The 25,392-nt window shown below is 41.5% G+C and overlaps 1 protein-coding gene across 1 annotated transcript; it reads right to left on the bottom strand.

Annotated features, from left to right (window-relative positions):
• Positions 1-661: 661 nt before the first annotated feature.
• POMT2 (protein-O-mannosyltransferase 2) lies at positions 662-25,030 on the bottom strand. Its single transcript, XM_009702145.1, has 21 exons — positions 24,971-25,030; positions 24,070-24,174; positions 22,795-22,903; positions 21,821-21,929; positions 20,103-20,262; positions 17,364-17,470; positions 16,327-16,409; positions 15,102-15,211; positions 12,947-13,013; positions 11,975-12,047; positions 10,321-10,399; positions 9,375-9,526; positions 7,584-7,675; positions 6,398-6,474; positions 5,549-5,556; positions 5,175-5,238; positions 4,901-4,960; positions 4,590-4,695; positions 2,092-2,232; positions 1,344-1,458; positions 662-767 (listed from the first exon to the last, which is right to left on the bottom strand). The coding sequence occupies exons 1-21, from the start codon at positions 25,028-25,030 to the stop codon at positions 662-664; spliced, it is 1,983 nt and encodes a 660-aa protein (XP_009700447.1).
• Positions 25,031-25,392: the final 362 nt, after the last annotated feature.

Below are 25,392 nucleotides of genomic sequence, written 5' to 3'. Positions count from 1 at the left end.
CAATCTCTATCTCCTCAGTTTACCGAGGGCCTGGGAAACAGGCAAGGCACAGTGGCTCACAAGATTTCAAGCAGATCCCTTTCAGTCAAATTCTAAAAATTCAGGGTCATAACAAAAAAAACCCACAGACAGCCAGGACAGGGTAGAATGGAGGTCCTCAGATACTTACATGAAGCTTCCAAAAACCTCATTATAAGAAAGGCTGTTAATCATGGTAAAAGTCCTAATGTCTCAGACACTATCTGGCTCTCAAACTGTAATCGTGCTTAGATTACAAGAAGGAACGAACACACACACACACACACACACGTGAACATGGAACTACACACAGCCTCCAACTTGTACTGGTTTGACTGCTGGGATGTCACTGCTGTTTGACTGACATATTGCTCAAAAGAGTTGGGATTCAAGCAGCCAGTTGTCCAGGAATATAACCGAGGAATTCAGGACATGAGTCTTTTTAAGAGGACCTTCACATGGTCATCCTCTGCACCTTCCAATGCAGGCAGTGCAAACAAATGCCAAAGCAACAGGGCTACTATACCCAGAGTTCTCCAGGGGGCATTTTACAGTCACATGTCTCCAAAGCACCAGAATCAGCGTGACATGCAGCATATCTCATGCTTCTCATCCGCTGTTCCCAGGCTCCCCTTTGCTGGCTCTAGAACTCCCAGGAATCCATCCATCGGAGCCCTGCCATTGGGCTGCTAGGGTCAGAGGCCATGGGTCCTATCATCCCGTAGGACAAAGGATGGAAGAGGTAGAAGCTGTGGAAAGAAACCAAATGTCCATCAGGGACTGCACACTTTTCTGTCTCAAGAACATGGCAGCAGGTTAGTCCACACAGATGTTCTATGGGACCTTTGGTTTTGGGCTGCTCTGAGCTCCACTGGGGATTCTGCTGAACACAAAATATACACAGTACACAGTTTCATCACAGGTGGTATTTTCTCTTAGAAAGCAACAGCTTTCAAGAAAAGCCAGCTGAGAAAACCTAGCGCAATGAAGAACTTGCCTATATTTGAGGAATCCGGCACCATCTAGCATCAGGACTAGAATCAAAAACTACTCAACTGTGGGTTTGGAGGAGAAGAGTGTGTTCATACTGACTGCTGGGATGAAAGAAAGATTCCCTGCAATGGAAAGATGTTTTAGAATGCATTACTGGGACATAGATGCTGAATCTAATCAAATTTGAGGGTTTAGGATTGGGCTTGGTGTCTGACGAGTTCAGCAGAGAAGAGTGGCAGAGACAAAGGCTAAAGATAATCAACAGGCAGTAAGGTTTCCATTGAGACAGTGACTGTCACACATTCAGGAAAAGTTCAGCTTTCAACACTCACCTGTACATGATGAGCAGAACCAGTGCCAGGAACCCCCCTCCATATACTTTTCTAGCTGTTGTGCTGGGTGACAAGAACCCAGTACAGAACTTCAGTAGTGTGTCCCAGGTGATTCCTAGGAGAAGGAACAGGTAGAAGTCAGGAACAACACAGAGGCCAAAGAACAGAGTGCTACATTCAGTCTTAGACTGGACTGACAAAGCTCTGTTAACACTAGAAGACCTTGTCAATTTTTAAATTCATTTTCCTTGGTAATCTTCAAAACTATAGGGATTTTTTTCTATCAGCAAAAGGTTCTTTTTTCCTACCTTTCCATTTGAATAAATGCAAAAGAGATCTGGGCCCCAGATGCTAAATAAGTTGGTACAAAATCACAGGAAAAAATACCAAGACTGAATTATAAACAGACATGACAAAAAAGTGGGGGCAGCAAACAAAGGGAAGTAACTTGCAAAAAGCATATATAAGAACAGCGAAATAGCAGAGAATAGGAATCACATCTGTAAATTTAAAAGCCCTAAGCACTAGACATGACTGTCTCTTCAGGGTGGTAACAAAAAAAGACAATTTGGCACTGCAAGCTGCTTTGTGATAAACTTTTTGAATTGGTCAATATTTTCAGGCACTTTGCACAAGCAAGCAGAAAAATCTATTAAAAAAAAAATAAACTGTTTAGTCTGAAAACATTCCATTTAACAGAATTTCACCTGTTTCCCTGCTTTGTCTTCTCCCAGACTCTAATATTTACCTGTCAACATGCTGGAAAAAAGCATGGCAGGAAAGTAGTGGTGAAAGTAGAGAACTCGTCCCATCATAAAAAAAGGGAGGTAATGAAGGAGCCAGCCTAGTGTGATCTGCCCTCCACCACGTAGCACAACTCTAGACAGTTCTGGAACACAAATAAACAGACTTCAGCACAGAAAAACTCAGCTACAGTTCCTCTTTGCAAACCTTATAACATCAAGTAAACTCAACAGGAATTATTTTTGCAGGACATCATGTGCTGGTCTGAAATTGCTCCAAGCCTCTGCAACATCCTAGCTGCATTCTTTATAAACACACAAACACATTTCAGGAGAATAGTTATCAGAAAAGATATACAAAGATGTAAGCCCCGAGGGAGTGGCAGGAGGTTGACGATGCTCTATGTTAAGACCAAACTTGCAGTTTCTCTGGATGTACAGACAACTAATTAGGTCACTCCAGTTTCTGATGTTTTTTATTCTCTCTGCAATGAGACTACAAGCCATCCAGATGATCACTTTGCCAGCTTTTCCTGGAAAGAAATGTTGCCTAGCTTTCAGAGCCTGGGGAAGTGACTGAGAGCTCTGGTGTCTGCACACAGCTTAGCCAATAATTTATTGTGTAATTGAATAGTTTCACATCACATTTTAGAATTCACTTCCTACAAAGAGATCTACAAAATGAAGCAACCATTGATGTAAACTGGAATGGTCAAAGTATGACTTATTAAGGTTTGTGAAAAGCTCTATAACCTTGGCATTGAACATAATAAAGGATCGTTGTATCTCTTGCATTTGTCATTTGCTTTGCATAAATATCAGGAAACATTTCTCATTTCAAAACACGATGCATACTACAGTAGTACAGAGCACAGGCAGAGCTTGAGAGCAGGGCATTGATCCAACTGGTCTGTCTCCCTTACAGCCAGTACAGGTAGCTCCTTGCAGTATTTTTGTTGAGGATCTGTCCTGTTCACTATTAAACTATTTGAGATACGAAGCTCTCACTGTTTTCCTTGTGGACACTGCTCGATAATGCAAGCTCAGTGGTTTCCTCATCCTTGGCATACAAAGTCCTGCCATCCACACACTTTTAAGGTGCCCGCAAAAGGTATTTTTGAAAAGGAAGTCTATTATCATAATATAGATGGGCTAAGTATCTCTAATAGAAAAAACACCTTGGAAGCCTGCAAAGCAGAACAAGCTAAAAACCATGGGATCAGTAGATCTCTGCATCAGGAAGGTTTCCCTGACAAACATTTTATCACTTTCTCCTACAGATATGTCCAGATCAAATATAATCTTGCCAACAGATATACATCTGGCCATTTCTGAGTTGCAACATTTCTGGTCATTTCTGAGAGCAACAAAACTGGTGAAGGGCCTGGACCACAAGTCTTATGAGGAGCGGCTGAGAGAGCTGGGGTTGTCTAGTCTGGAGAAAAGGAGGCGGAGGGGAGACCTTATTGCCCTCTACAACTACCTGAAAGGAGGTTGTAGAGAGGTGGGGGTTGGGCTATTCTCCCTGTAACCAGCAATAGGACAAGAGGAAGGTGTCTCAAGTTGCGCTAGGGGAGGTTCAGGTTAGATATTAGGAAGAATTTCTTCACTGTAAGAGTCGTCAGGCATTGGAACAGGCTCCCCAGGGAAGTGGTGGACTCACCATCCCTGGAGGTGTTCAAAAAATGTTTAGATGTGGTGCTTCAAGACATGGTTTTGTGGGTTTAGTGGGCATGGTGGCGTTCGGTAGAAGGTTGGACTTGATGATCTTTGAGGGCTCTTCCAACCGTAACAATTCTACAATTCTATGCAGTAATCAATGTAACTGAAAGCAATTGTGGCCAGCATCTTGGCTCTAGAGCAGTTCATAAGCAACTCCCATGCTAGGCTGGGTGATCTCCTGCAAAGCAGAGCTGGCATGTGAGCTACTGACTAATCCAAGCCCTCGTCTCCTGCAAGAAAACAAGGCAGCAAAAGCCTACTGAGACTCATATCTTTGGATCACCTTAGGATGCCAGCTTATACTCAGATCAGCTCTGAGATTTCCAGCAAAGGAGTGGTAAGACCTTTGAGGAAACACTGACCACATCTCCTGCCTGTGAATCACTTTAAGAGCTCTTGTCTTTGGCTACGTAGGTGCCTTAAGGCCCTTGCTGACTTGAGGATTTCTGATCAAGTCTTACGGGCTTAGGAAATTTGGCAACTCATCAGGAATGGTCTGCCATGCAAAAAGCGAGATTTGTTCATCAGAGTAATTATTTCTACTATGGATCATTCAGTGCTACACTTCCAAAGCACTATATAGCTTAGTGTTTTGTACATACAGTTGCCTTGAGTGTATTTTGTTCAATCCCCAGGTTTTTAACAAAATATTAAAATATTAAAAAAATATATATATAAAAAATATAAAAAAAAGTCCCATAATGATCTTTCCTGTATCAGGAAACCAGAATGTTGTAAAAGGGATTCCACAGTGCAGGCAGGATAGGAAGACTGACCTCACCTTTGAGTTCAGATGTCAGCTGGACACCTCTCTTCAGGGCCACTGCAGTGGAAACTGTTATGAGAAGATATAACCCAATAGTGACCAGATTTAGCCACCAAATCACCTACATAGGAAAAAAAAAGAAAGATTTGGGACTTTAGGCTGGACATGCACATGTGAGAGGAAATGAAAAGCTACATGCAAGCATAAAAGTATAATGAGAGAGACAGTCTAAAAGAAGGAGGAGGAGGAAGAGAATCATTGTCATTGGCAGAAGCAAGACTAAGCTAAAATTTGCTAAAGACGTTGGTTTGGAACCTCCCACTTACCGGGTTTCCCAGTAAATAAACCCGATAATCAGTCTCATTGACACCAGAAAAACGCAGGCCCTGAGGAGACAGATCAGAAGGGAGTAAAATGGGTTTCCATCAGTCTAGTTTGTATTTTGCACAGTATCAAATGCGAGACAAATTCTCATCCATTCAGCTCAGGTGCTATAAAATAAAGCTGACAACATCTTCAATGCAATTAAGAGGTGTTACACTCAAAAAAGCACAGTAAAAGCACTTGAAAACAGAAAGGGAGGTGGATTGATCAATATACCTGGTAGTTGATGGGCCAGTGCCAAGGTTTGGATGTGACTTCATTGTCCTTTGGTTTGAGGCCACTAGATAAGTCAAAATAAAATTTAAACGAGCAGGCAGTTATGCTGCAAAGCCTGCCCAGAAATGTCCAGGTACACAAACACACATAAAAACTCTTCCTGAGTAAAGGTTGTTTTCTGACTACATAAACACATCATCTTCCAGAGATGGCCACAATGAGGACAATGAATGTTTTAGTATTACTGTGCAAGTGAAAATGTTCTTTGGGTGCCATTAGAGGCAGTATTCTCTCATTTCTCTTCATTTCTTTTCTGTCGGTGAGGACACATGTTGCATAAGCAAGACCTTTGTTCATTAAGAAACTACTTTGACAGGTTTCCCTCTACTCTGGAAAAAAAAGCCTCAGAAAGATTATTTCCATGGAAACTCAGGCAGGTGCTTCCTTACCCGAGACAGCATTATCACCCGTTGCCATGGAAATGCTTAGCATTAATAATAATTTGCTTGACTACCTTCTTTCTCTTAAGAATCTGAGAAGAGCTTTACAAACAGCAGCAAATAAAACCTTACACTCCTTTCTCAAAATAGTAACTTCTCATTCTTCAGACAAAGGATTGAGGAGCTGGAAGCAGCAGGGCTGTGGCCAAGAGCACAAAGATCATGGGGAAAGATCGCAAGAGTAGTCCACCTCGAAAATATTAAATCCAGCCCTTTTTTTTATATTCAGGGATAAATAGGGAAGAGGAAAGCAGAAAACACAGCACCTTGATGAACTTAAAAAAAATTATAAGTTTTCATTTTCAATCTAAACATTTACTGTTCTCCTACGTGTCTGTTTAGCTAATTTTCCTGACTCTGACCACAGTAATACCCTCCTGCCTTGCAAATATTAATTTAATTTTACAACCTTCCAGTAGGGTAGCAAAAATTTCCCACTCTCCTTTACAGAACCAAATTTCAGCCATGGAGGGATTACATAACTAGGCTGTAGCTAGATCACACCAACAGCAGAGCCAGGCATCAAGCCCAAGGCTTCCAAACTTTTGGAAGATTTAGGCTGCAAGACCATCCCTTTTTCTAAGTATAAATTCAAGTAGGCTGCTGGGGCATGTAAATTCTGCCCTAGCTTGCAGCCATCACCCAGATATCTCAGAAAATGCTATTTCTTTTTGATGCAAGACAAAGGAAGAAAATTATAATCTAGAATTAATGATATCCTACCCGGATCATAACCATGTGGGATTCTAGCAGAATTTCTGCAAAAGAGGGCTTCAAAACATCCAGGCTGATATTGGGCACTTTAGGAAAAGACAGAAAAATTGATTAGACGTTTGTGTGGTTTACTTTTGTTTGCCTCTTTCATAATAAACTAAACTCTCTCCTCCTGTGATAAATCTGCTTCTAGCTTTTTTCCCTACACAATTAATTAATATTCTAAACACAGGGGCTTGCAGTCAAAAATATCCCCCAATAAATTTCACAACTGACATTCCTAGACTTCCTCCTTTACTTCCAGGAGCAAGAGAAATAGATAAAAGTCCATGAAATAAACAGATTTGTATTTCTATCTGAAATTAGAGACATATTGTTCATAGACTGCTGTTTATCTGTAAATGAACCATGACTGGGGGAATGTAGAATGCATTACAACAGAAGAGGAAATTCTACCAAGTCAACAGCCCAGGATTTCTCTCCTTTGGTTTGCATACAGTTACTCTGAAAGGATGAAGAACACTAGCTTTTTTAGTAACTCAGAACTCAGCCCAAGTCAACCGCAATTCATGGGATGAAAATTGTATCAAATAGTTCAGGTCAAATGAGGCTGTGACACCTATCTAACTCCTGGATGAGGCTGCAAGGCTCATCTGTCAGTATTGGCAAACCTAGTTCCCTGTCATACTTCTACGCATTTCTTGATGGTGCTGTAAAGTCATTATTTAGCATGCCCCTGGTAAGAGAAGGAAAAAAAAAAATACACCAGAACAAGGTGGATCCTAGCTTTAAAAATGCACAAATAAATAAATCATTAAAGTAGACATGACATACTCATATTGATGACAGTAATTCCCAGTTAAACCAATGATGCTAAAAATAACAGCCTGGACTGCAGCGCACATAAAACTTCACACTTTTGCTATCCATGAAGATCTCAAAATCCTTAAAAAAGTCTTTATACTTCCACTACACTTGAAGCATTATCACCAGCTTATAGTACAAACAGTGAAGTAGAAAAAGGTTACGCATCTCTGAACAACTGGCCCAAGTTCAGCAAGTTTGTGCTTGAGTTGGGAAAGAACACACGAATTCCAAATACTGAATGCCAGTTCTTGCCACCTGATAGCTCATCCCCTTCCTTTAACAGCAAGCCAAGATGCACTCTCAAAGGAAACGAAAATAAGTGACTTACACTTAGGGTTAATATGATCTTCAAAGTTCCAGAGAGAATTGGGAGTGTCCTTCAGGTATGGTGTGCAGGTAACTTCCACTTGCTCCCAACCCCTGAGGAACAGCACAACAGTTAGCCACGACCCCACAAAAGATCACTCAGTACTTCCAGTTCATGTCTGATTTTTTTTTCCCCCATTTAGCTTTACGCTTCCTCACAACACTTTACTATATCACCCAACCCAAGTAGCTGCATTCTTACACACTCTGACATGCTCCAAGCACCATGTAGAAACCAAAACAGATCTGCAAGTCAGCCAACATGAAAATTCTACTGAATATTTGAACCACATTTCTCACTTTGGGCATCTAAACTAAAAAAACCTAGGTCCATACATAAACAGTGGGATTTTTGAAGACGATGCATATTGACAACTAGAAACTACTTCAAGTCAACCCTTAGTCTCTCCAGAAGAGAATCAGCATCATTCTAAGTCAATCCATGCCTACAGCAACTGTATTACAGAAACAAAAGAATAACTTTAAGGATCCCACCAACTGTTCATTTAGTCTGTCACCCTATTTCTAGCAGGTCACAGCAAACGCTTTGGGAGAAAGTGCATCAAACCCAGCAGTAATGCGACAGATTAATAAGGAATTTACTACCAATCACCACTTCGCAGACTTAACTCCACTAATTAATTAAATCCATTAATTAATCACTACTTAATTCTCTGAAGGACAGTGATTATTCCCCTTTAATTTCCTAAAAAAATATAAAAATCCAATATAATCTAACCATCCTTATTTGCAGTTAACAAGTATTTTTTTCCCTCAGCTCTTAATATCATCAATATTTTGCAGCAATAACTTCCATTCACAAGGTAAGTTTGTGTTAAGGAAAAAAAATACCCCCTTTCTTGAATGCTCCTGACAGAGGCAGCGATTTTTTTTTTTTTTAAACCAATCGTATTATTTACCCATAAGCCCGTTTTACTGGTAAAGTCTAAATGGCACTTGCATTCCTGACCAGGCAGTCACCAGAGGTATCTGCCTGCGCTTACTATGATTCAGCACCCACAGGATTCCTTAGAAACCCTTTTTACCATAACGCAGTGAAGGGAAAGCTAAGATAGCAGTAACGGAGGCTGCTCTGGAAACAGAAGCAACATGACCGCACAGTCTGCTGCTTCAGGATCCATGTTAGCATCCCACACAGTACAGCTTTGCAGATACAGCAGCTTGCTTGGCATTAGTCTGGATGTCTTTGCATATATCTCATTTTAGTGATGAAGATACATAATTGAAGGACATATCAAATTCTAACCCCTGTTAATAACAGCTCATTACTGCTGCCCTCCCTTCAGATGCTGCATGCAAAAATGGCAGAAGGTCTTCCAACCACAAAATAAATTAATACTAATAAAAAGAAGTTTGGAGGATTATGGTATGGAAGGCATGAACTGCCCCAGTTTCTAGCAACTTTTGTGAACCCCCAAGGATAAAATGGGCCTTGAAGAACACATCTGTCATCCCCTTCTGGACTTACCAGATGACAAGATCTACACCCATGCCACTCTTGGATCTCTTACTAAGGGATATTATTTTTCAGAGCTATATACCTTCACTGCATAGCCCTAACCCTGATCTTTCCCTCTGATTATATTTTTAGTACCTGCTAGTTACTTTTTTATTCTTTTAAACAAAGAAATGGAGGAAATGTGGTTATTGCTTAGTTTAAAAGTACCATTGCACAAAGGAACATGTCAGCTCAAAGCATTGCAGAGGTGGAAGGGGATTATAAACTATTTACCATTTTGGCAGAGTCTTTCCAGAAGAGCCCAATATACACCCGGTGGCCACATGGGTTAGCCGGACCTGACTCCGTAGGACTTTGATGAGCTTCCCAGTCTTTCTGCCCACCACTTCAATCCGCCAGAAATCATTGGAATCTCCTGTTCCATTCTATCATGCAAACATACCATAGGAGAAAAAAAACAAACCCAAAACCAACACAAACCACCACACATACAAAAAAAACCACCCCAAACAACAACAACAACAAAAAACCAACCCCAAAACCTAGAAGACATACAGGATTGCAGCACTGCAAACAGGAGCTTCTGAAACTCTAATGGTGGCAAAGCTAAACAAAGAAGCCCAGGCTACCCTCGCTCAGACTTCACAGAAGAGATTCCCCATCAGGAAGAGATGATTCTAGACATGAGACATTTTTATCTTGCCAACTCTGAATTTTTTTTTCTTCCACATCATACTTGACTGTGGCTCAGAGTTACATTTTAAACAGGGATAACTTGGCTGCTTCACAAAAGGGGTTTAGGCAACAGCCCCTTGTGTTTGGAAATTCAGCCCTCAAAGCAGATTTCATTTTCATGATTCAAAATTCTGTCATCATTCTGTCAAAAAAAGGCACTTGTCTATGTGACAGGGCCAAATACATAAAATAATACTTGTCAGAGCAACTTCAAGATTGCTCAGTTTGGCATTTCTGGAGTTGAACACTGCCAAAGCTAGACCAGCAGTAAAACCTTAAATTATTTTCTTGTCTGTGTTCACATTAAATAGACCTTAAATATGAGATAAGCTATTTCATACTAAATCAGTTTTTCCTCCAGTATGGTAGATGCACATCTATCACCATGGCTAACAAACTAAAAAAAGCAAGAATAAATTCCCTTGGCATGATATGAGTTCTCCCTAAAAGAGGGGGCTTTTGTTTTATCTTGCCATTCACTTACTATTCCATAGCCAGTGACCTGGAAATGCTTCCTTGTCAGGGGAGCCTCATGCTGGTGACTGTGAAGATTTCTAGAAGTTCTGAAATGAAATTAAAAGTCAAATCTTGGTTTGTTTTTATGTTTCAGTCAATTTGCGATAAGAACTTTGGTTTGAGCCATTCAGAGAGCTGCCAGTGCTTTGACCGCTGGATTCCAGCCAAGGGCAGGGCAGGATGCAGCCGTAACAGCGATGGGGACCGCAGAGCGAAACTGCTGTTTCCCACCATGCGACTCTGAGCTTACGCCACACTGGGCGGCGCTGGAAAAGGAGGACAGCGTGAATAAATCCAACCCTCAAGCTACAATCCACCACCTCCAAGTGGAAAAGACATTGTTGGCTTTGGTTTGGGTTTTTTTTTGTTGTTGTTGTTTTTTGCTGTCTTTTTTTTTTAAAGTGATGAGTAAAGGCAGGACTAACAGTCCTGCTCTTGCAAGAAGCAAAGCAAGATCCTGACCTCTCCTGATTACCAGTTTTGCTTTTGAGGGGAAAGATTATACCATTTAGTCAGGCAGAGATTTACTGAGGGGGCAATCAGCGGCCCCCATTAGCACCAGCTGCACACGGTGCAGACAAAGGGCCTCCCGCCCTAGCAGGGACTGACTGAGGGAACCAGGAACACCCGGCCCTTTCCTGCTCGGCCGTTAACAAAACCACTCAAGCCATGACCCAGCCACAGCGGCGCCCAGCCCGGCCCTACCCGCCCCGAAGCCCCTGCCTGCGCAAGGAGCCGAGCGCCACCTGCCGGATCTCCTCCGCAGCACCCCGCTGTCACCTCCCGGGCTGCCGACCTAATCGAGCCCTAACCACGATTGCCTCATCAAGGTTGTATCACCTTCACGATCATGTATTTTGACAGTAAAACCCAAAATTCAAGGGTTTTTTTTTAAAAAAAACATCTTAAAATCATCTTGGAAACCTAAGCAATGATTTGTGAACACAAAATACTGAATACAATACGACGTGATCTCCAGGTTCACAAGTTCAGAGCTTCCGTTAAGAAATCAAAACTGCGACAGGACAAAAAGAGCATTGTGGCATGGTGACATTAGACTAGATGAAGATTAACTATCAAGTCACTAGGGTTCCCCTGCTTCCTCTCAGGTATTCCCTACAGAGACAGAAGGCACCAGCCAACATTTTCATTGAAAGTGTTTCGCTGCTGTGATCTCAGTGCTGTTGAGAACTTCAGGGGTTGGACACTGTCTATACACACAGGAACAGGACACCTGCAGTACACTGACAAAAAACCCCATCACTGCCTAGAAAACTCAGAGAGTGGGGTCAAGCAACAGAATGAGGGTGTTGAAATTGCTTCTTCGCAGAAGAGTTACCCTTAATATCGCACCTCACACAGCTGAAACAAATCCCTCTGCTGCTTAGGTAGGTATTTCTAATGAAGTTTTGTGATTCTGTTAAATGGGAAACTTTTAACAGACACCCTTCAAAACTGTAGAAGAAAAACTCCACAAAGCCACACTGGAAATGCAGATACACAGACACCTGTGTCACACAGCCTGCTTGTGCTGGCCTAACCATGTAGTGTCCAGCAGGACAAATCTCCCACCAATTCTATTCAATCATGCAATCTCTTTGAACCCCAGAAATCATCCTTACTCTTTGTGTTCCAGACGAATAATATCTCCATGCCTCACAAACTCCACAGGGCTCGAGGGATCTGACAGATCTGCTGAAAGAAGGCAAACTAATCATATCAATGAGCTGACAAACTTATCAGTCTTAGAAAGTTTCTTGGGAATGCTCGTGCCTCAAGCACAGAATACAAGGCAAACTAATTTGTGTCGACTCTAAGCATGGTGTAAACTACAGCTTTAGTTTAAGATGAGCCCTGCAGGCTACTCCAAAGAACACAGCCCAAGCAGCACATACTGCCCTTAAATAAAGAGGATGCCTGGTCAGGCTAACTGAACACCAAAACTATAAATTTTTTATATATTTTTTTTTATTTCATGCACTATAAAATGACTGTTGCAACACTGATTATAATTGTTATATCTAGGTTATTTGCATTTTCTGTTGTTTAGACAGTTCTTGTTAATTTTTATACACACGTTGCAGGTGAAGAAAGGAAACTCTGCCAGACCAAACATGCCTCAGCTACAGTATATAATAATCTAAAACAACAGATGTATGTACAAACCATAGATCTTCATGTTCAGTACTCTTATCTTGTTCCAAGCAAACATTCATGCAAATCAGTTGAACGCAATGTATCAGAACCTCCCAGGACCCAACTTCTCCAGGATCCATAGCCACAATAACAGATCCCACAAAATACTGAGTTCAGATTAATTTCCTCTCTGTTATTTTCAGCCCTACCTAGCTGAAAAGTTGTCAATGCAACCTTCAGCTGAGAAAAGCTTATGTACTTCAGCTGCACAATCTGGAGAAAAACCAAAACCACAGTAGACACAAACAGTGTTAATCAAGATGGAGCCAGATTCCCCTTGTACTTCTTCCTCTCCCCCTCATATCCATGAAGGATAGTTTGCCCTGGAAGGAACTCAGAATATTTCAGTGAAAAACTGAAGCAGCAATTACAAAAAGCACTTTACTTGTACTTGTTACCTGTATCCGAATCATGTTTCTTTATAATCCACAGGTTATTCAAATCTTTATGTAAGTAGGCAGTGACCTGAAAACACAGGATTAATTATTTTACCAAACAAGAAAAAAGCTGGTGATAGCAGACACATTCGCAAGCAAACTGAAGTTCCAAATGAATGCACCAACAACATAGAAACTCTGGGATGACTTTTATGATAACGCCCCCCCCAAAGTTAGTTACTGGCCACTCTGTAAGCCAGACCACACCTCTTACTCAGCGCATAGCCTATACGCTCAGGAGCACTACGCTTAATGGAAGGTCACTTGCATCATGAGTAACAGCCTCCAACTATACAGCCTGAGCTCCTCTCACCCTATTACAGAGGCTCCTTCTACAACAACAGGATATCCAAACCTGAACTTTTTGAATAATCACTGACCAGTACCGGAACCAGAAGATGGAAACAGCACTGGCTTTACAGACAAACATCACTGGTAGATATTTATGACAACAGGCTGCTTGTGACAACCATAATATTTCTGCCAAAACACCCGGGCCAGGTAAGAAGGATTCAGGGATCAACTGTTAAAGCTGTACATGCTACCCAGCTAATCCTTACCAGCCTGCTCAGCCTCACACAGAGGAACTGCTCCTACTGCTACCATGGGCAGGGGAGATCATCTGGCCCCAGGGTGCTGCTCCTGAGGGCAACCTGCCCAAGCAGCATGAGGAACTGTGTCCACTTTGCTCACTCGCCTCTTCAAGCAGCAGCAAGCCCTGCTCTGTGGGACCCTAGCCCAGTCCCAGACCTGTGCCTCCCACTCAGGTGGGAGCAGATGGCCCAGTGGGTAGGTGAGAGGAAGAACATACAGGAGTGTCTAAGGGTGGGGGAAAAGGGAGAACTGGAGGTGGAACCTCATACCTTGAGGTTATATCATCAGGAGAGGAGGGAAAGGAGGAGGCAGAGAGTTCACTGCCTCCATTTTTTCCTCCCTAAATCTCCTCCCAGTTCTAAATTCCCTTTCCCTCTCCACAGCCCCCAAACACTCCCAGCCCCCTACCCTTGTCCTTCCTCCAGGGCACCCCTTCCCACTTACCCTCAAGGAAACTCCCATCAGCATCCTCTCCAAATCCCCCTTCCCTGCTTTTAATGTCATAAAGCATGCTCTGCATTTGAATTTTGCCTATCCTTGAGCCAGTTTTGGTATGATATATCCATCTACAGTAATAAACATCAATGTCACATGAGAGTATTAGAATTTTTGGTTTGGAAGAACAGCAGGAAAAGAAGACTGAGACAAAGTTTTCATTTCTGAACACTTCTTCCTCACCACAGAGACTGAAGGGAGTTAAAAAACAAACACTTGTTTTTCTTTGGCAACTTTCTTTGAAGGAGCTCAGATCAATTTTTAGACACTAACATGCAAACTGCAAAACACATCTTGGGGAAGCTACAGAAGCTGCAAATATTTGTGAAGCTTGATGATGATGGACAAAAATAAGAAATTATCTTAATTTTTTTTTTTTACTTAATTAGCGATAGTTACATGCTTTCTGATTTTTACTTTAACTTATTGCTTAATCATCTAATCAGAAGCCCTTAGAGAGTTCAGATAGTTTCATCATGGCTAGCTTACGAATGTACAGATATCTATGTAGAGATATCTAATTTAGTGAGCAAAGCCTTACAAATTCTTTGGTGACAGAGGACGAAAACAAGGCACAAAAGGAGAGTAATTCATGTATGGTCACACAGGCCAGCAGGAGTGAAAACAACACACAGTAGTCCTTTGTTGCTTTTAAAACACAGCAATGAAACCTACAAGATAATGTATTTGTTTTAAACATAAGTTTTACAGCCTTCCTTGAGGTAACAACAGTACGTTCATTATGGAAGATTATTTTTAAGTCCTCTTGGCCTCCAATTATGCAGGGTTGTCTTGCTACTACAATGAAGCCTTGTTACTGTAAGTCACCTCTCTGGTGTAATGTAGCAGGCTCTCTTCAAGTATCCTTTTTACTCAGACTTCCAAACCAAGTGCCCAGTTGTGGCACTGAGCAGGTAACAGATGCTGAATAAACAGATAGGTCCTGTCACATTGGCCCCTAATGCTAAGTGCAGTGGGAGCAAGTCGACGGTTGCAGTCAGAGGCAGTTCTACTGCAGCACACTAACCTGCTGCTGGCGAGCCCCAATGCCCTCCGGGTAGAGGTGCCAGTGGGAGTGAAGGTATCCCCCTGCCATCCGAAGGTTCTTCATTGTGACCACAGACCCATACGCCAAGTCTACAGGGGAAGGAAGGAGGAAAAAAGCATAAGACAGCTCTCCTATAAGTATCTCCCCTAGCTATCTGCAGCGCTGTGATAAGGCGTGCATTCTCCTGCTTTGTTTTGATGAAAGCTCATTTCCCGTTTGACATGTTACTCCACACAGCTCATGACAAGCTCATCTTCCATCCCCAACCACGATTCAGCAAAACTGTTTAGCTGAAACTCTTAAAATTCTCCCACCTTGTTTTAATATAAAGAGAAGTGCTAGTTCTTTTGTATGTAATGTCAATAACGAGAGGTTTGAGATAGCTTTCCATAAGAATATATGGTCAAATTAAACCATGATCAACTTTGAAAAGCATGCAACTACTTTGAAGCACTCCATCGCCCAACTCCTACAGCAGTACAAGAGGGATGGGAGGCAAGCTCAGCTATCAGATAGCGGAGCTGATACCCTGGCTTAAGACACTTTCCTTCAAAGCCTCCCAATACAAGCGAGAGAACACAGTCTTGGAGAATGGACCTCATGCTCTCCCAGTATCAGCTTTGGAGCAGGGAACAGCCAGAGAAAAGCTGAAGTTATCAGAAAGCTAAACCATATCAAAGCCTCAGTAGTCCCCAGCCAACCTGAGAATTAAGGAACAACCACAGAGCCATCTTTTCCCTGAATTCGTATGCATGCTGAATACAACACAGCTGAACCAGGCGCACCCTGTGTCACAAAGGGGTTGATAGTTTCCATTTACATATATTTTGGAAACAAATCCCACATCTGAACACCTGCAAACCTAAGGTGAACAGGACAAATCTCTTTTTGTTGTCTCAAGCAACATAAAGGCCAAAAAATAACAAGATGCATGCACACAAAACCGTCAAATCCCTCAAAATGGCATCTTTCTCTCTACAAGGAATATGATGAAACAGCTAGTGACCTTGCACTAAACACAATGTTATTTTCAGCCTTTTTCTTCTCTGTCAGTACATAAAACTGCACAGAGGAACAGCATAGACCTGACCGTGAAGGCGTAATCTGTACTGTCCTGCACAGAGTCACAGGAGATGCTGTTTTTATTTAAACTCCCATGTACATCAACAACACTCAAGAGTGGTTTATTCCTTTGGACACTCACGCTCTGGAATGGAGACATTATGAAGATTGTTCCCAATCAGCTGGGATTGAAACGCTGAACTGAAGAAACCATCCCCAGGACCACTACAAAAGAGAACAAAGAACATGACAATTCAAAGTCTGGCAAAACAGGCATACAAAGCTCTGTCACACATTGCCAAATTGTTTTTACAGAAGGCAAATGACAAAACCAGACATGGCATCAGGAGAAGAATGACTGCAGTGCCCTTAGATGCACACACCTCTAATGTTGTGAAACACAGCAGATGGAGAGAGTCTTGCAGGAAATCGTCGACAGCTGCAAGGACTAGAGGTCACAAGAATGTACACACTCATCAACTATCTTTGGGGGCGTTCTTACGACAAATAAACTGACCCACTGTCAGGTTAGATATAACGAAGCCTCTCTCTGTGGCTTCTTAAGTCTCATTTCTGCTAAGAGGTTAGCGGTGAGATCAGCTGACTTAAGCTGAAAAATAATGGATTTAATTTTATATTCTTTTTTATGGTGAAATGCTTATTCAACTGATCTCTTAATGCTGGCATATGAAAAAACATTACTAGGTCATTTTACTAGCTGTTGTGCTCTTTACACATCCCTTTGTTGCAGACATTCAGAGAAGAGTCCTCCCTTTGGGCACACTCAAACTTACTTTTTTAATTACAGCCAAAGCATTTTTCAGGATTCAATACACAATGGCTTTTTTTTTTTCTTTTTAATTACAAAAACAAAAGGAAAAAGAATGGAGTTGAGACATTTTCAGGTCCAGGAAAAAGAGGAGGGAAAAAAGGGGACAGAGAGTTTAGTTAGGATACTTGCTTGGCATTTCAGAAAGTCTAAAGCTCAAATTCAGTTTCACTGCCAGCTTGGCCAGAGTCTTTCTGTTAGAACAATGCAGGAGTCTGGGAAGCGAATTAAACAAAGCACAGCTTCTGGCTGTGCTTCTGACAGTGAAAGTGGATAAATCCATAATCAATAGCCTTTAATTTAAAGCAAAGACAAGTGATTCTTCTTCTGGAGAAAACATTGTGAAATACCTTTTATTTAATACTGTAAAATGAACAGCAAACATAGCTGTGTAGAGGCAAAGTGGGAGCAGGATGAGGCAGAGTACACGAGCCAGTAAATGCTTCCCAAACATGACCTGTAACAAACACAACACAACCTGGATCAAACAGTGCAACTGCAGAAACACTCCTTACTTCACAGGACTCTGTGCAGCAGTCCTATAGCTGGAGCTTGCCATGCAAGCAAGCTCAGCAGGCTGCAGAATCACCTCAAAAAGGCCTAGAGCTTAGGCAGACCTTGCTGTGCATCTCCAAAAGCTGGAGCTGTGGTACCTTGAAATTTCATGGTCTTGGGAGGAAGACAAAAACACGCAATAGGATGGTTAACTTTTCAAACTGTTGACGGTTAACTTTTCAAACTGCTGAGCATCCCTAACTTTGGCAAAGGAAGTAGGGCAGCTCCCATCGACAATACTTTGAAAGCAAGGACCTTAACTTGTTTATTAGAATGGTACACATCTTGACACAAAATCACAGCAAGGAGATGGCTTCCAGAATACTAACTGTCAAAGCTAAGCAAAAGGGAAAATGAAAACTTGTTCTCCCAACAAGCCTGCCTATGCAAATGTGAATGTAATCAGGACTTCCTGGGGACCTAGACATGCTTCATTCACAGAAACCAGCTCACTTAGCAAAGATGCTCTCACACTGCAACTTCTGTTGCTGCTCAGCCAGAAGTTACAGAAAAGTCAGCAGCAAAACCTTTGAGTGTTTGAGCTGCCTCAACACAAAAGCAGACTATTTTATTTAAACCACTTGGAAAGGTGGTTTGTAGCCAGATGCCCAAGAAGCAATGACATATTCACATCCTACTGACGCTGCTAGTAGTAGAGTAAATAATGTAAAATACAGAGTGGGTAATAAATAGCTGTGGGAGAAGAAAACACTTAAATAGCAGAAATTGTTTGTTAAGTGTCCACATGTAACTTCAAACGGCATGGAGGCAGATCTACTTGCCATCCTTTTTTTTTTTTTTTTTTTTGACATGGTACCTATGATACAATCATTAAGCTAACCATTCTCCATCCCTTAATACCAGATTCAAAGATTTCAGAAGTAATGAAAAAAAGAGCTGAACACATTACAACACAAAGAACTTAGTGAAGTCAATAAAGGAAACAATTGCTCAGCTCAAGTACTTCAGCGGAACACTTAATGACCACTGGGCACTTGGAAAAATACTGATTGATGTACATAACCAAATTTATGCAGTGGAGAGGCACATGAACTAATCTCTAGTTCCCTGCCCAAAATGACCACAATATGCTTCAATCTGTGTGAAAATGTCTTAACTACAGGCTTCATGTGCATTTTCTTTTTTTGACTTTGCATTGAAGGACAGCATCCAGCAAACCAGAATAGTGGACCAAGATAAGATAAGAATTCTAGAAATCAAATTAGTCCCACAAACATTGTATGTAAACAATCATGAGTTGTTTCCTAACAAATACAGAGATAAGTTATTCAGGCTTTCAGGGATTTAATCCTCCTTTTCTTTCCTTCTCCCTCCTCTCTCTCCTCCAGCACCAAGGATGCTGAACAGTTATTCAGAAAGCATCTACCTTGTGGAGTAAATTTCTTTACATATTCTGACACTCAGGGGCTTGCTGCCTTTGCTGCCAGCAGCACAAATGAAATCACTGAGCAGCCATCTGCTGGCAGAAAGCTTAGACATGATGGATTTGTTCCATTTCAAATGCAATTAACTGACTTTGCTCAAGAAGTACTTCTCCGGAGCTGGAACATTGCATCTTTGCAGCCCATATTGATTCACATTAATCAGAGAAAAGAAATCACACAGCAGGAACAGAAAAAGTCCTCCAAACCCCATGCTGTTTATGAGACAAACAGGACAAAAACAGTAACTGAAAGAAATAGAATTTTCAAGCTTCAGAAGAGGCTGAGACAAAAGAAGAACCGAACACCTTTTAAAAGATGTACTTGAAGTATTTGTTTTCCTGCTAGTTGCAAGACAGCAAATGATACATCAAGGTATTTCCAAATAGCAGATTTCAGAGTCCCCAAATATAAAATGCAATATATTAGAACAGAACATTCAAACATAACAGCATATTTCTTAGAGCTTATATGAACTAAATGTGTGTGAAATCAAGGAGGGTACGGCTGCCTTCATCCTCAGGACCGGCTATGAAGACTGCAAGTTGCAGAGCATTCCTATGACTCATGATGGACTACAGCACACTACTGCTATGCAGCCTATGCCTTCATACTCTTATGAAGCAGAGCCTGAGCTCACACTGCTTATGCCAACTAGGCAGACATGCCTGTCTGCCAGGTAGCACGTACTCCTCAGAAGGTCACGCAACAGCGCTGGACAACATCTTGCTTTGTACCATTGTACCGCCATTCCCAATGAGCATCTTCAGCCTAGACTGAAATAAAATCAATCCATCTAGCTGGAAAGATAGTAATTTCTTAATTTCTCTCAGGAAAAAGCAACAACCTTTTTGCTGTGCTCTTATGACATTATATCCTGCTAACATGTGTGTTTGGGCGTTTTTCAAATGTATGACAACAATTTTTCCACTACTTCCTTCATCTTTAATTATCATCATCCACCTCAGATGCCCCTGTTTGCTGCAGACAATCACTGTTTGGCTTGTTACACAGTTGTCAAAGACTAGGAGAATTACAAAGCAAAGAAAACAAAGAAACGCTTAACATAAAGAAAAGTTTTTTCACACTCACCAGTGACAGGCTGAGGTTCCCCAACAAGTCCCATAGGTCATAGATGGTGTTCAGGCCAACAAAGAGGACTACAAAAAGGCCAACAAACTTTACCCCCATTGCTCCAGCAAGGTTCATGCCAGTCAGACTCAGCCAGAACCACCAGGAGGTAGAAAATGGTCTGCAGGACAGATAGAGCAGGTTAGTAAATAAATGATGGCTACATGAATGGGCATCCACGATCAGCAAAAAAAAACAGCAAATTGGTTACCCTGCAAAACTACATTCCATCTTCTCAGGAACCCATGAGGAACAGAAAGACAAGTTTTTTATTAATTTTAGAATGATGCAAGGATACTGGCTTCAGATACAGGCTTGTGAAGCCTTGATACAGAGGCTTCAGAAGGGCTCAACGCTTAAGCCTGGACAGCCCTAGATCCCCCCCTTTAAGGAAAGGAACACAGACACCAGGTATAAGCTAAAATACTAGTGTGAAGAAAGTCTGACACATGGAAGGTCTGAAAATAGAAACAGGATTTCTGCTCCATAAAACGCAAACTTACTTCTCTCAGAAAGCTAAGAACAGGACAAAAAGAACAGCCACTTTTCCTAAAGCAGAAAGGCCACAGTGGAAAACATATGCCCAAAGTACAAACAAAATATGCAGCAAAAGGCACACAAATTATAAACTAAACTAAAATTGAACCACAGAGAAAAGATGACAGCAGAATTTAAAACCCTTTTCCTAATGACTCCTAATGCCTTGACACTTATATTTTGACTAGACAAAATCCCCATGACCTGCTAAGCAACACTAGAGCTGGCATAAACTCAACTAGTCTGAAAACATGATTAGCTCTAAAACAGGAGAAATAAGTTCAGGTCAAGGCACACAGAGCTGATCAAACTCTGCTCTGTAACTTAATGCTTGCACTCCCTGGGGTACGTGTTGTAGATGAGGATGGCCTTGGGTGGCCCTACATGACACTGCAGGCTGCATTTTAGCCATGTGTGCTGCAGTTACACTATTGATATGATCAGCTCTTGAACATTTCATAAAACAAAAATTGCTCATATATAACACAGTATTCTATGCTTTTACATCTTTGAATTCTGGACACTGTGGGGAAACTATTTTGTACAGCCCAGCCACAAAAAAGCCTTTTGACAAATCCACATACTATAATTCACCATCCCCCTCCAGACGGGTATATAGCAAATGTCCTCAGCAACTTGACTACTTTATTCAAAAACATTCTGGCTATATTTCCCTCAAATTTTTGGTACCAATTTCTCTAAACCCAACCAATTACACTATTTACCTCAGCTAGCAGGATTTTGTAAGTGCTTATAGGATTACAGTCACAGATAAGCTGTGTTTCTCCTGCCTGGAGACAAAGTGACTGGTTTAAGATAAATTTTTGCCATTAAGGAGCAAAGCCTTGCACAGGTTACACCCATCCTTCATTCCTCCTTCTCTGACCTACAACGCCCCATATCAGTTTTCTTTCTTGTCAAGTTTTAAAAATCTTTAACCTTCATTTTTAAAGATTTGCAGTTCCATAAACACTATTTCTCCTGAAATTTCCTTTCATGCTAAAGTTATCTATTTAAGTCTCTCCCCTGCAATCTCATCTCAGCCATTCACCCAGACTACCAAGTGGCAGACATGTTCTAGTACTTTATCTGTGTGAAAGCTGAGTACCTATAGTTTAACATAATTATTGTCTTTATCTTACCTATCTGCACAGCTGTTACATTTCACCATACTCAGAACAGCTCCCATGAGGAAGAACATCAGAATGGGATCCAGCAGAATATATTGGGACAAAGTAATACAGCCCGTATCTGCAAAGAGACGCACAACAATGTCAAAAAGGCTTGCAGTTCCAAAGTGAATCTAAAATTGCAGGAAGCCAGTTTCCTCAGTGTAGTCAAGACAAGGGGAACAAGTGAAATTTTAGAAACAGAAGCAGTAGATCACAACATTTCAACTTCTACTTGGGTAACAAATAAAAAAAAATTGCTAACAAAAACCAGGCAGTACAATACTATCTGTGAAACACCATTTGGGATAGTGCTGCTAACATGTTCAGATGGAGAGCATTACAGACAGCAATGATCTACCTACTAAGGCACCAGCATGGTGCCAGAGGATGCTACAGGAGAAGTCATCTTTCAGATGTTACCTATAAAAACTGAGTATGATTTGGGTATTTTAAGTCTCCATGCCTCAATATCTGTGTGTCGTCACAAAACCTCAATTTGGGTTACTCCATTTGCAACGTTAATTTTTCCACTTGGCTCAACTCAACAAGGAACTTTATTCATTTCTTACTGTGAGCTCTTCCACAATAATGCAGTAGGCTGTTAAACAGCTCTATAATCCATATGGGAGACATCAATATTTCTCTAGTGGGTAAAATCATTCCTGACCATTCATCTTACAAAAATTCTTACAATTGAGGTGAAATGTAGTCCAATGCTGTGGTTATGCAGATAACAGAAGTACCTATAAACTAAACAACACTGTGAAATTCTCAAGGGGACCACCAATTAAAAAGCCTCATACATATAAAGCAGAATTACTTTGATTTTGGGAACCTCTCTCATTAACCCCAATACCCCCTGGCTAGGTAACACACGATAATCCAGAAATTAAATTCTCTGAAGAATTGACCAGCTCAATTTTGCTGTAAGCAAGAACACCTACCAAAAATAAGGATGAAAGCTGTGAGTAAGGCTGCTGGCAATGACTTTGACAGTTCCAGCACTGTGAGGTAGGCGAAGGGAACAAGGCAGGAGCCAAGGAACGCACAGAACTGCAGAAAAAGAAGATCTCAATAGAAGTTATAACCCTCCCCAAGGTGAATATGTACCCACAACCTTTCCCTGCCTTCATCTTCCACACCTACCAACAACAGGAGGTGTTGCAGTAACCGAACTGACTTACTAAGAACATCGGACAAAAGCCAAATGAACAAAAATACTGTGCAGAGAAGGACAGATGCTTACTCTGTTCTGCACAGGTGTCAGTAACAACAGTTGGTCATTCTCTTGCTAGACTACATCAGATATTCAGAAAAAGATACATCAAGGAGGTGCACTACACCATATTCAACTTACTTTGACCAGATACTAGAATATGAAATTGAAGAACAAAATGCAGCTGTACTTTACACCTTTAGTGGACCAGTATCACCTCCCCTACACAAATAAGACCAAGGATAGTTGGAGGAAGAATATAAATCAAAACAAAAAAAAAGCGGCATCACAGTAAAATTTTGTTCTCTTCAATGTCTGGGTCTAGCACTTCTCCCACCTTCAGCTCAGGGAAATCTAGAATCATGAATTGCTGGAGACCCAGAAACTAAACCAAGAAAATATGCCTTCACAGTTTTTATTCTTCTTTCTAGGTACTAGCAATTGGCCACTGTTTCTTCTTTTGGCTCCTGTTATCTGCTGCCAGTTTTATGGCTCCTGGTCTTCCTAGAGAGCAGAACAGTCAGGGTCCCAGATAGAATACCACTCTGAACAGTAATTTCCCGCCCTGCTCCATTAACGTACTCAGCTTAGTGTCACCGGTGGTGGCAAACTGCAGATGGCAGTGGATGATCCTGGCTTTTCAACATCCTTGGCTCCCCAGCAGAGCAGCCAGGCACAACGGAGTGAGTAGAAGCCCAAGCTCAGCAATGTTCCCTCTGCAGAACAGGCAAGATACCTGTCCCACTCAGGAGTATATTCCCACTAATTAGCAGCAAGAATTGGACTCAATAATCACCTTACTTTCTTACCTGGCCTCTCACAGGCAGACATTAAGACTTATTTAAAATACAACCGCTAACGCCATTCTAAGGAGCTTAAAGACAAGGCACAAGGCTAAACAGACCTCTGATCTGATCCAGGAGAGCTGTTCTTATGACATAACGCTCTGTACTGAAAAGCGCAGGAGCGCTAACCAGCTTGATACTAGCCTGTAGAACCTTACCCCTCTCATTCCCACGTAGTTGTGCTGCTCATATCTGTCTCCTGGCTTTTGGAAAGGAAATGTACCATCATATCCACTAAGGTAGCCAGCAAGTCCAATCAGCATCTGAAGAAGAAAGGTGAAAAAACTAGTCAGGGAAATCGCATTGGAGGAAGAAGTATCCAAGCCAGCCAGCAGGCAAGATCTTTATAGAAGCCAAGTCTGATCCAGAGGATAACTGCTTAACTCAGACACATCATCCAAACAAGAGTTTATGCATTAACTGAATTCATATGCATACATATTGCCCTTTGTCTAAAGGCAAAATCAGAAGGGATGAAAAGGACTTTGGCTTCTGACTATAGGGATGACTGCAAGCTCAAAACAAATACCAGGTATGGGATTTAGCAGAGACAATTCTCTCTGTAGATTCTCCCTATTCCTATAGTTTGAGGAGACTCAGCCTGAAAGGAAGATAACCTTTCTGAGGTAGGAGGAGCACACCTTCATCAACACTGCACACTGTTGCTAGAACAAGTTCTTTGATTACAGAACACCAAGTCAAGGCTTTCAGGGTCCTTTGTGGTAGGCATCTCATTTGCACATAAGCTATCAGGAATTGTTTGGTTCCCCTGAACTGTAGGTTTCTATTACATATCCGCTCCAAACCACGTAAGTGCCATGTTCATCTCTCAATTTCAAGCCTTTCAAATACCCAACATGCAATACTGTTTTGTTTTCCCATATTCAAAGTATTTTCACAAAGAAGAGAAGATGCAAGTTGAGGCTCTGGGTACAGAATGCAAATTACCATGATGCCAACAACAGTTAGGAAAGGTATTGGTGTTCATCACATCCTTCAGATAGAAGGAAGGGGAAGACTTTTGTTGGCCCTAAAACATGTAACAGAAGACCAGTTTACCTTCCCCAAAGGAGGGTGGACATCAAAGAAGAAGGTCCGATTAATGTAGTAACTTCCCATCTTCCCAAAATGAGTTTCATCCCAACTGGGAAAACAAACAAACAAACAAACAACCTGCTATAATGTTGAAGACAGTAAAAAAAAAAAAATCCAGGAAGGTCTTTTTACTCACACTTTTCATCATATAGAGGGTTAGTGCCACACATTTGATATGAGACAATGCATTAAATTGACTGGGAAATCATGGAGCGTAGTTCAGCCACTCTAGGCAGTGTCCTTTTTAAAGAGTTTGATATTAGCATTCCAAAACCTCTAGTCTGCCCTTCTGATTCCCAATTGAGCTTAGAGATGTTGAAAGCTCAGCGTGCAACCCACAGATCCCCAAAACCGCCTCGCCGAGACTCGCTGCCCTCTCCGCAACA

Source organism: Cariama cristata, unplaced genomic scaffold (assembly GCF_000690535.1).
Source record: "Cariama cristata isolate BGI_N322 unplaced genomic scaffold, ASM69053v1 scaffold17040, whole genome shotgun sequence".
In the NCBI taxonomy this organism is placed as follows: Eukaryota; Metazoa; Chordata; class Aves; order Cariamiformes; family Cariamidae; genus Cariama; species Cariama cristata.
Note: the sequence above shows the minus strand (reverse complement) of the source record. Positions and strands in the feature narration are given on the sequence as shown.

Coding starts and splice junctions, on each gene's coding strand:
- POMT2 (XM_009702145.1), bottom strand. CDS start 25,030: ATGGGAAGTTACTACATTAATCGGACCTTCTTCTTTGATGTCCACCCT. Junction 22,904..24,069: donor ACTACGTGGGAATGAGAGGG/GTAAGGTTCTAC, acceptor CTTTTTCTGCAG/TTCTGTGCGTTCCTTGGCTC. Junction 21,930..22,794: donor AGCTTTCATCCTTATTTTTG/GTAGGTGTTCTT, acceptor GTCTCTTTGCAG/ATACGGGCTGTATTACTTTG.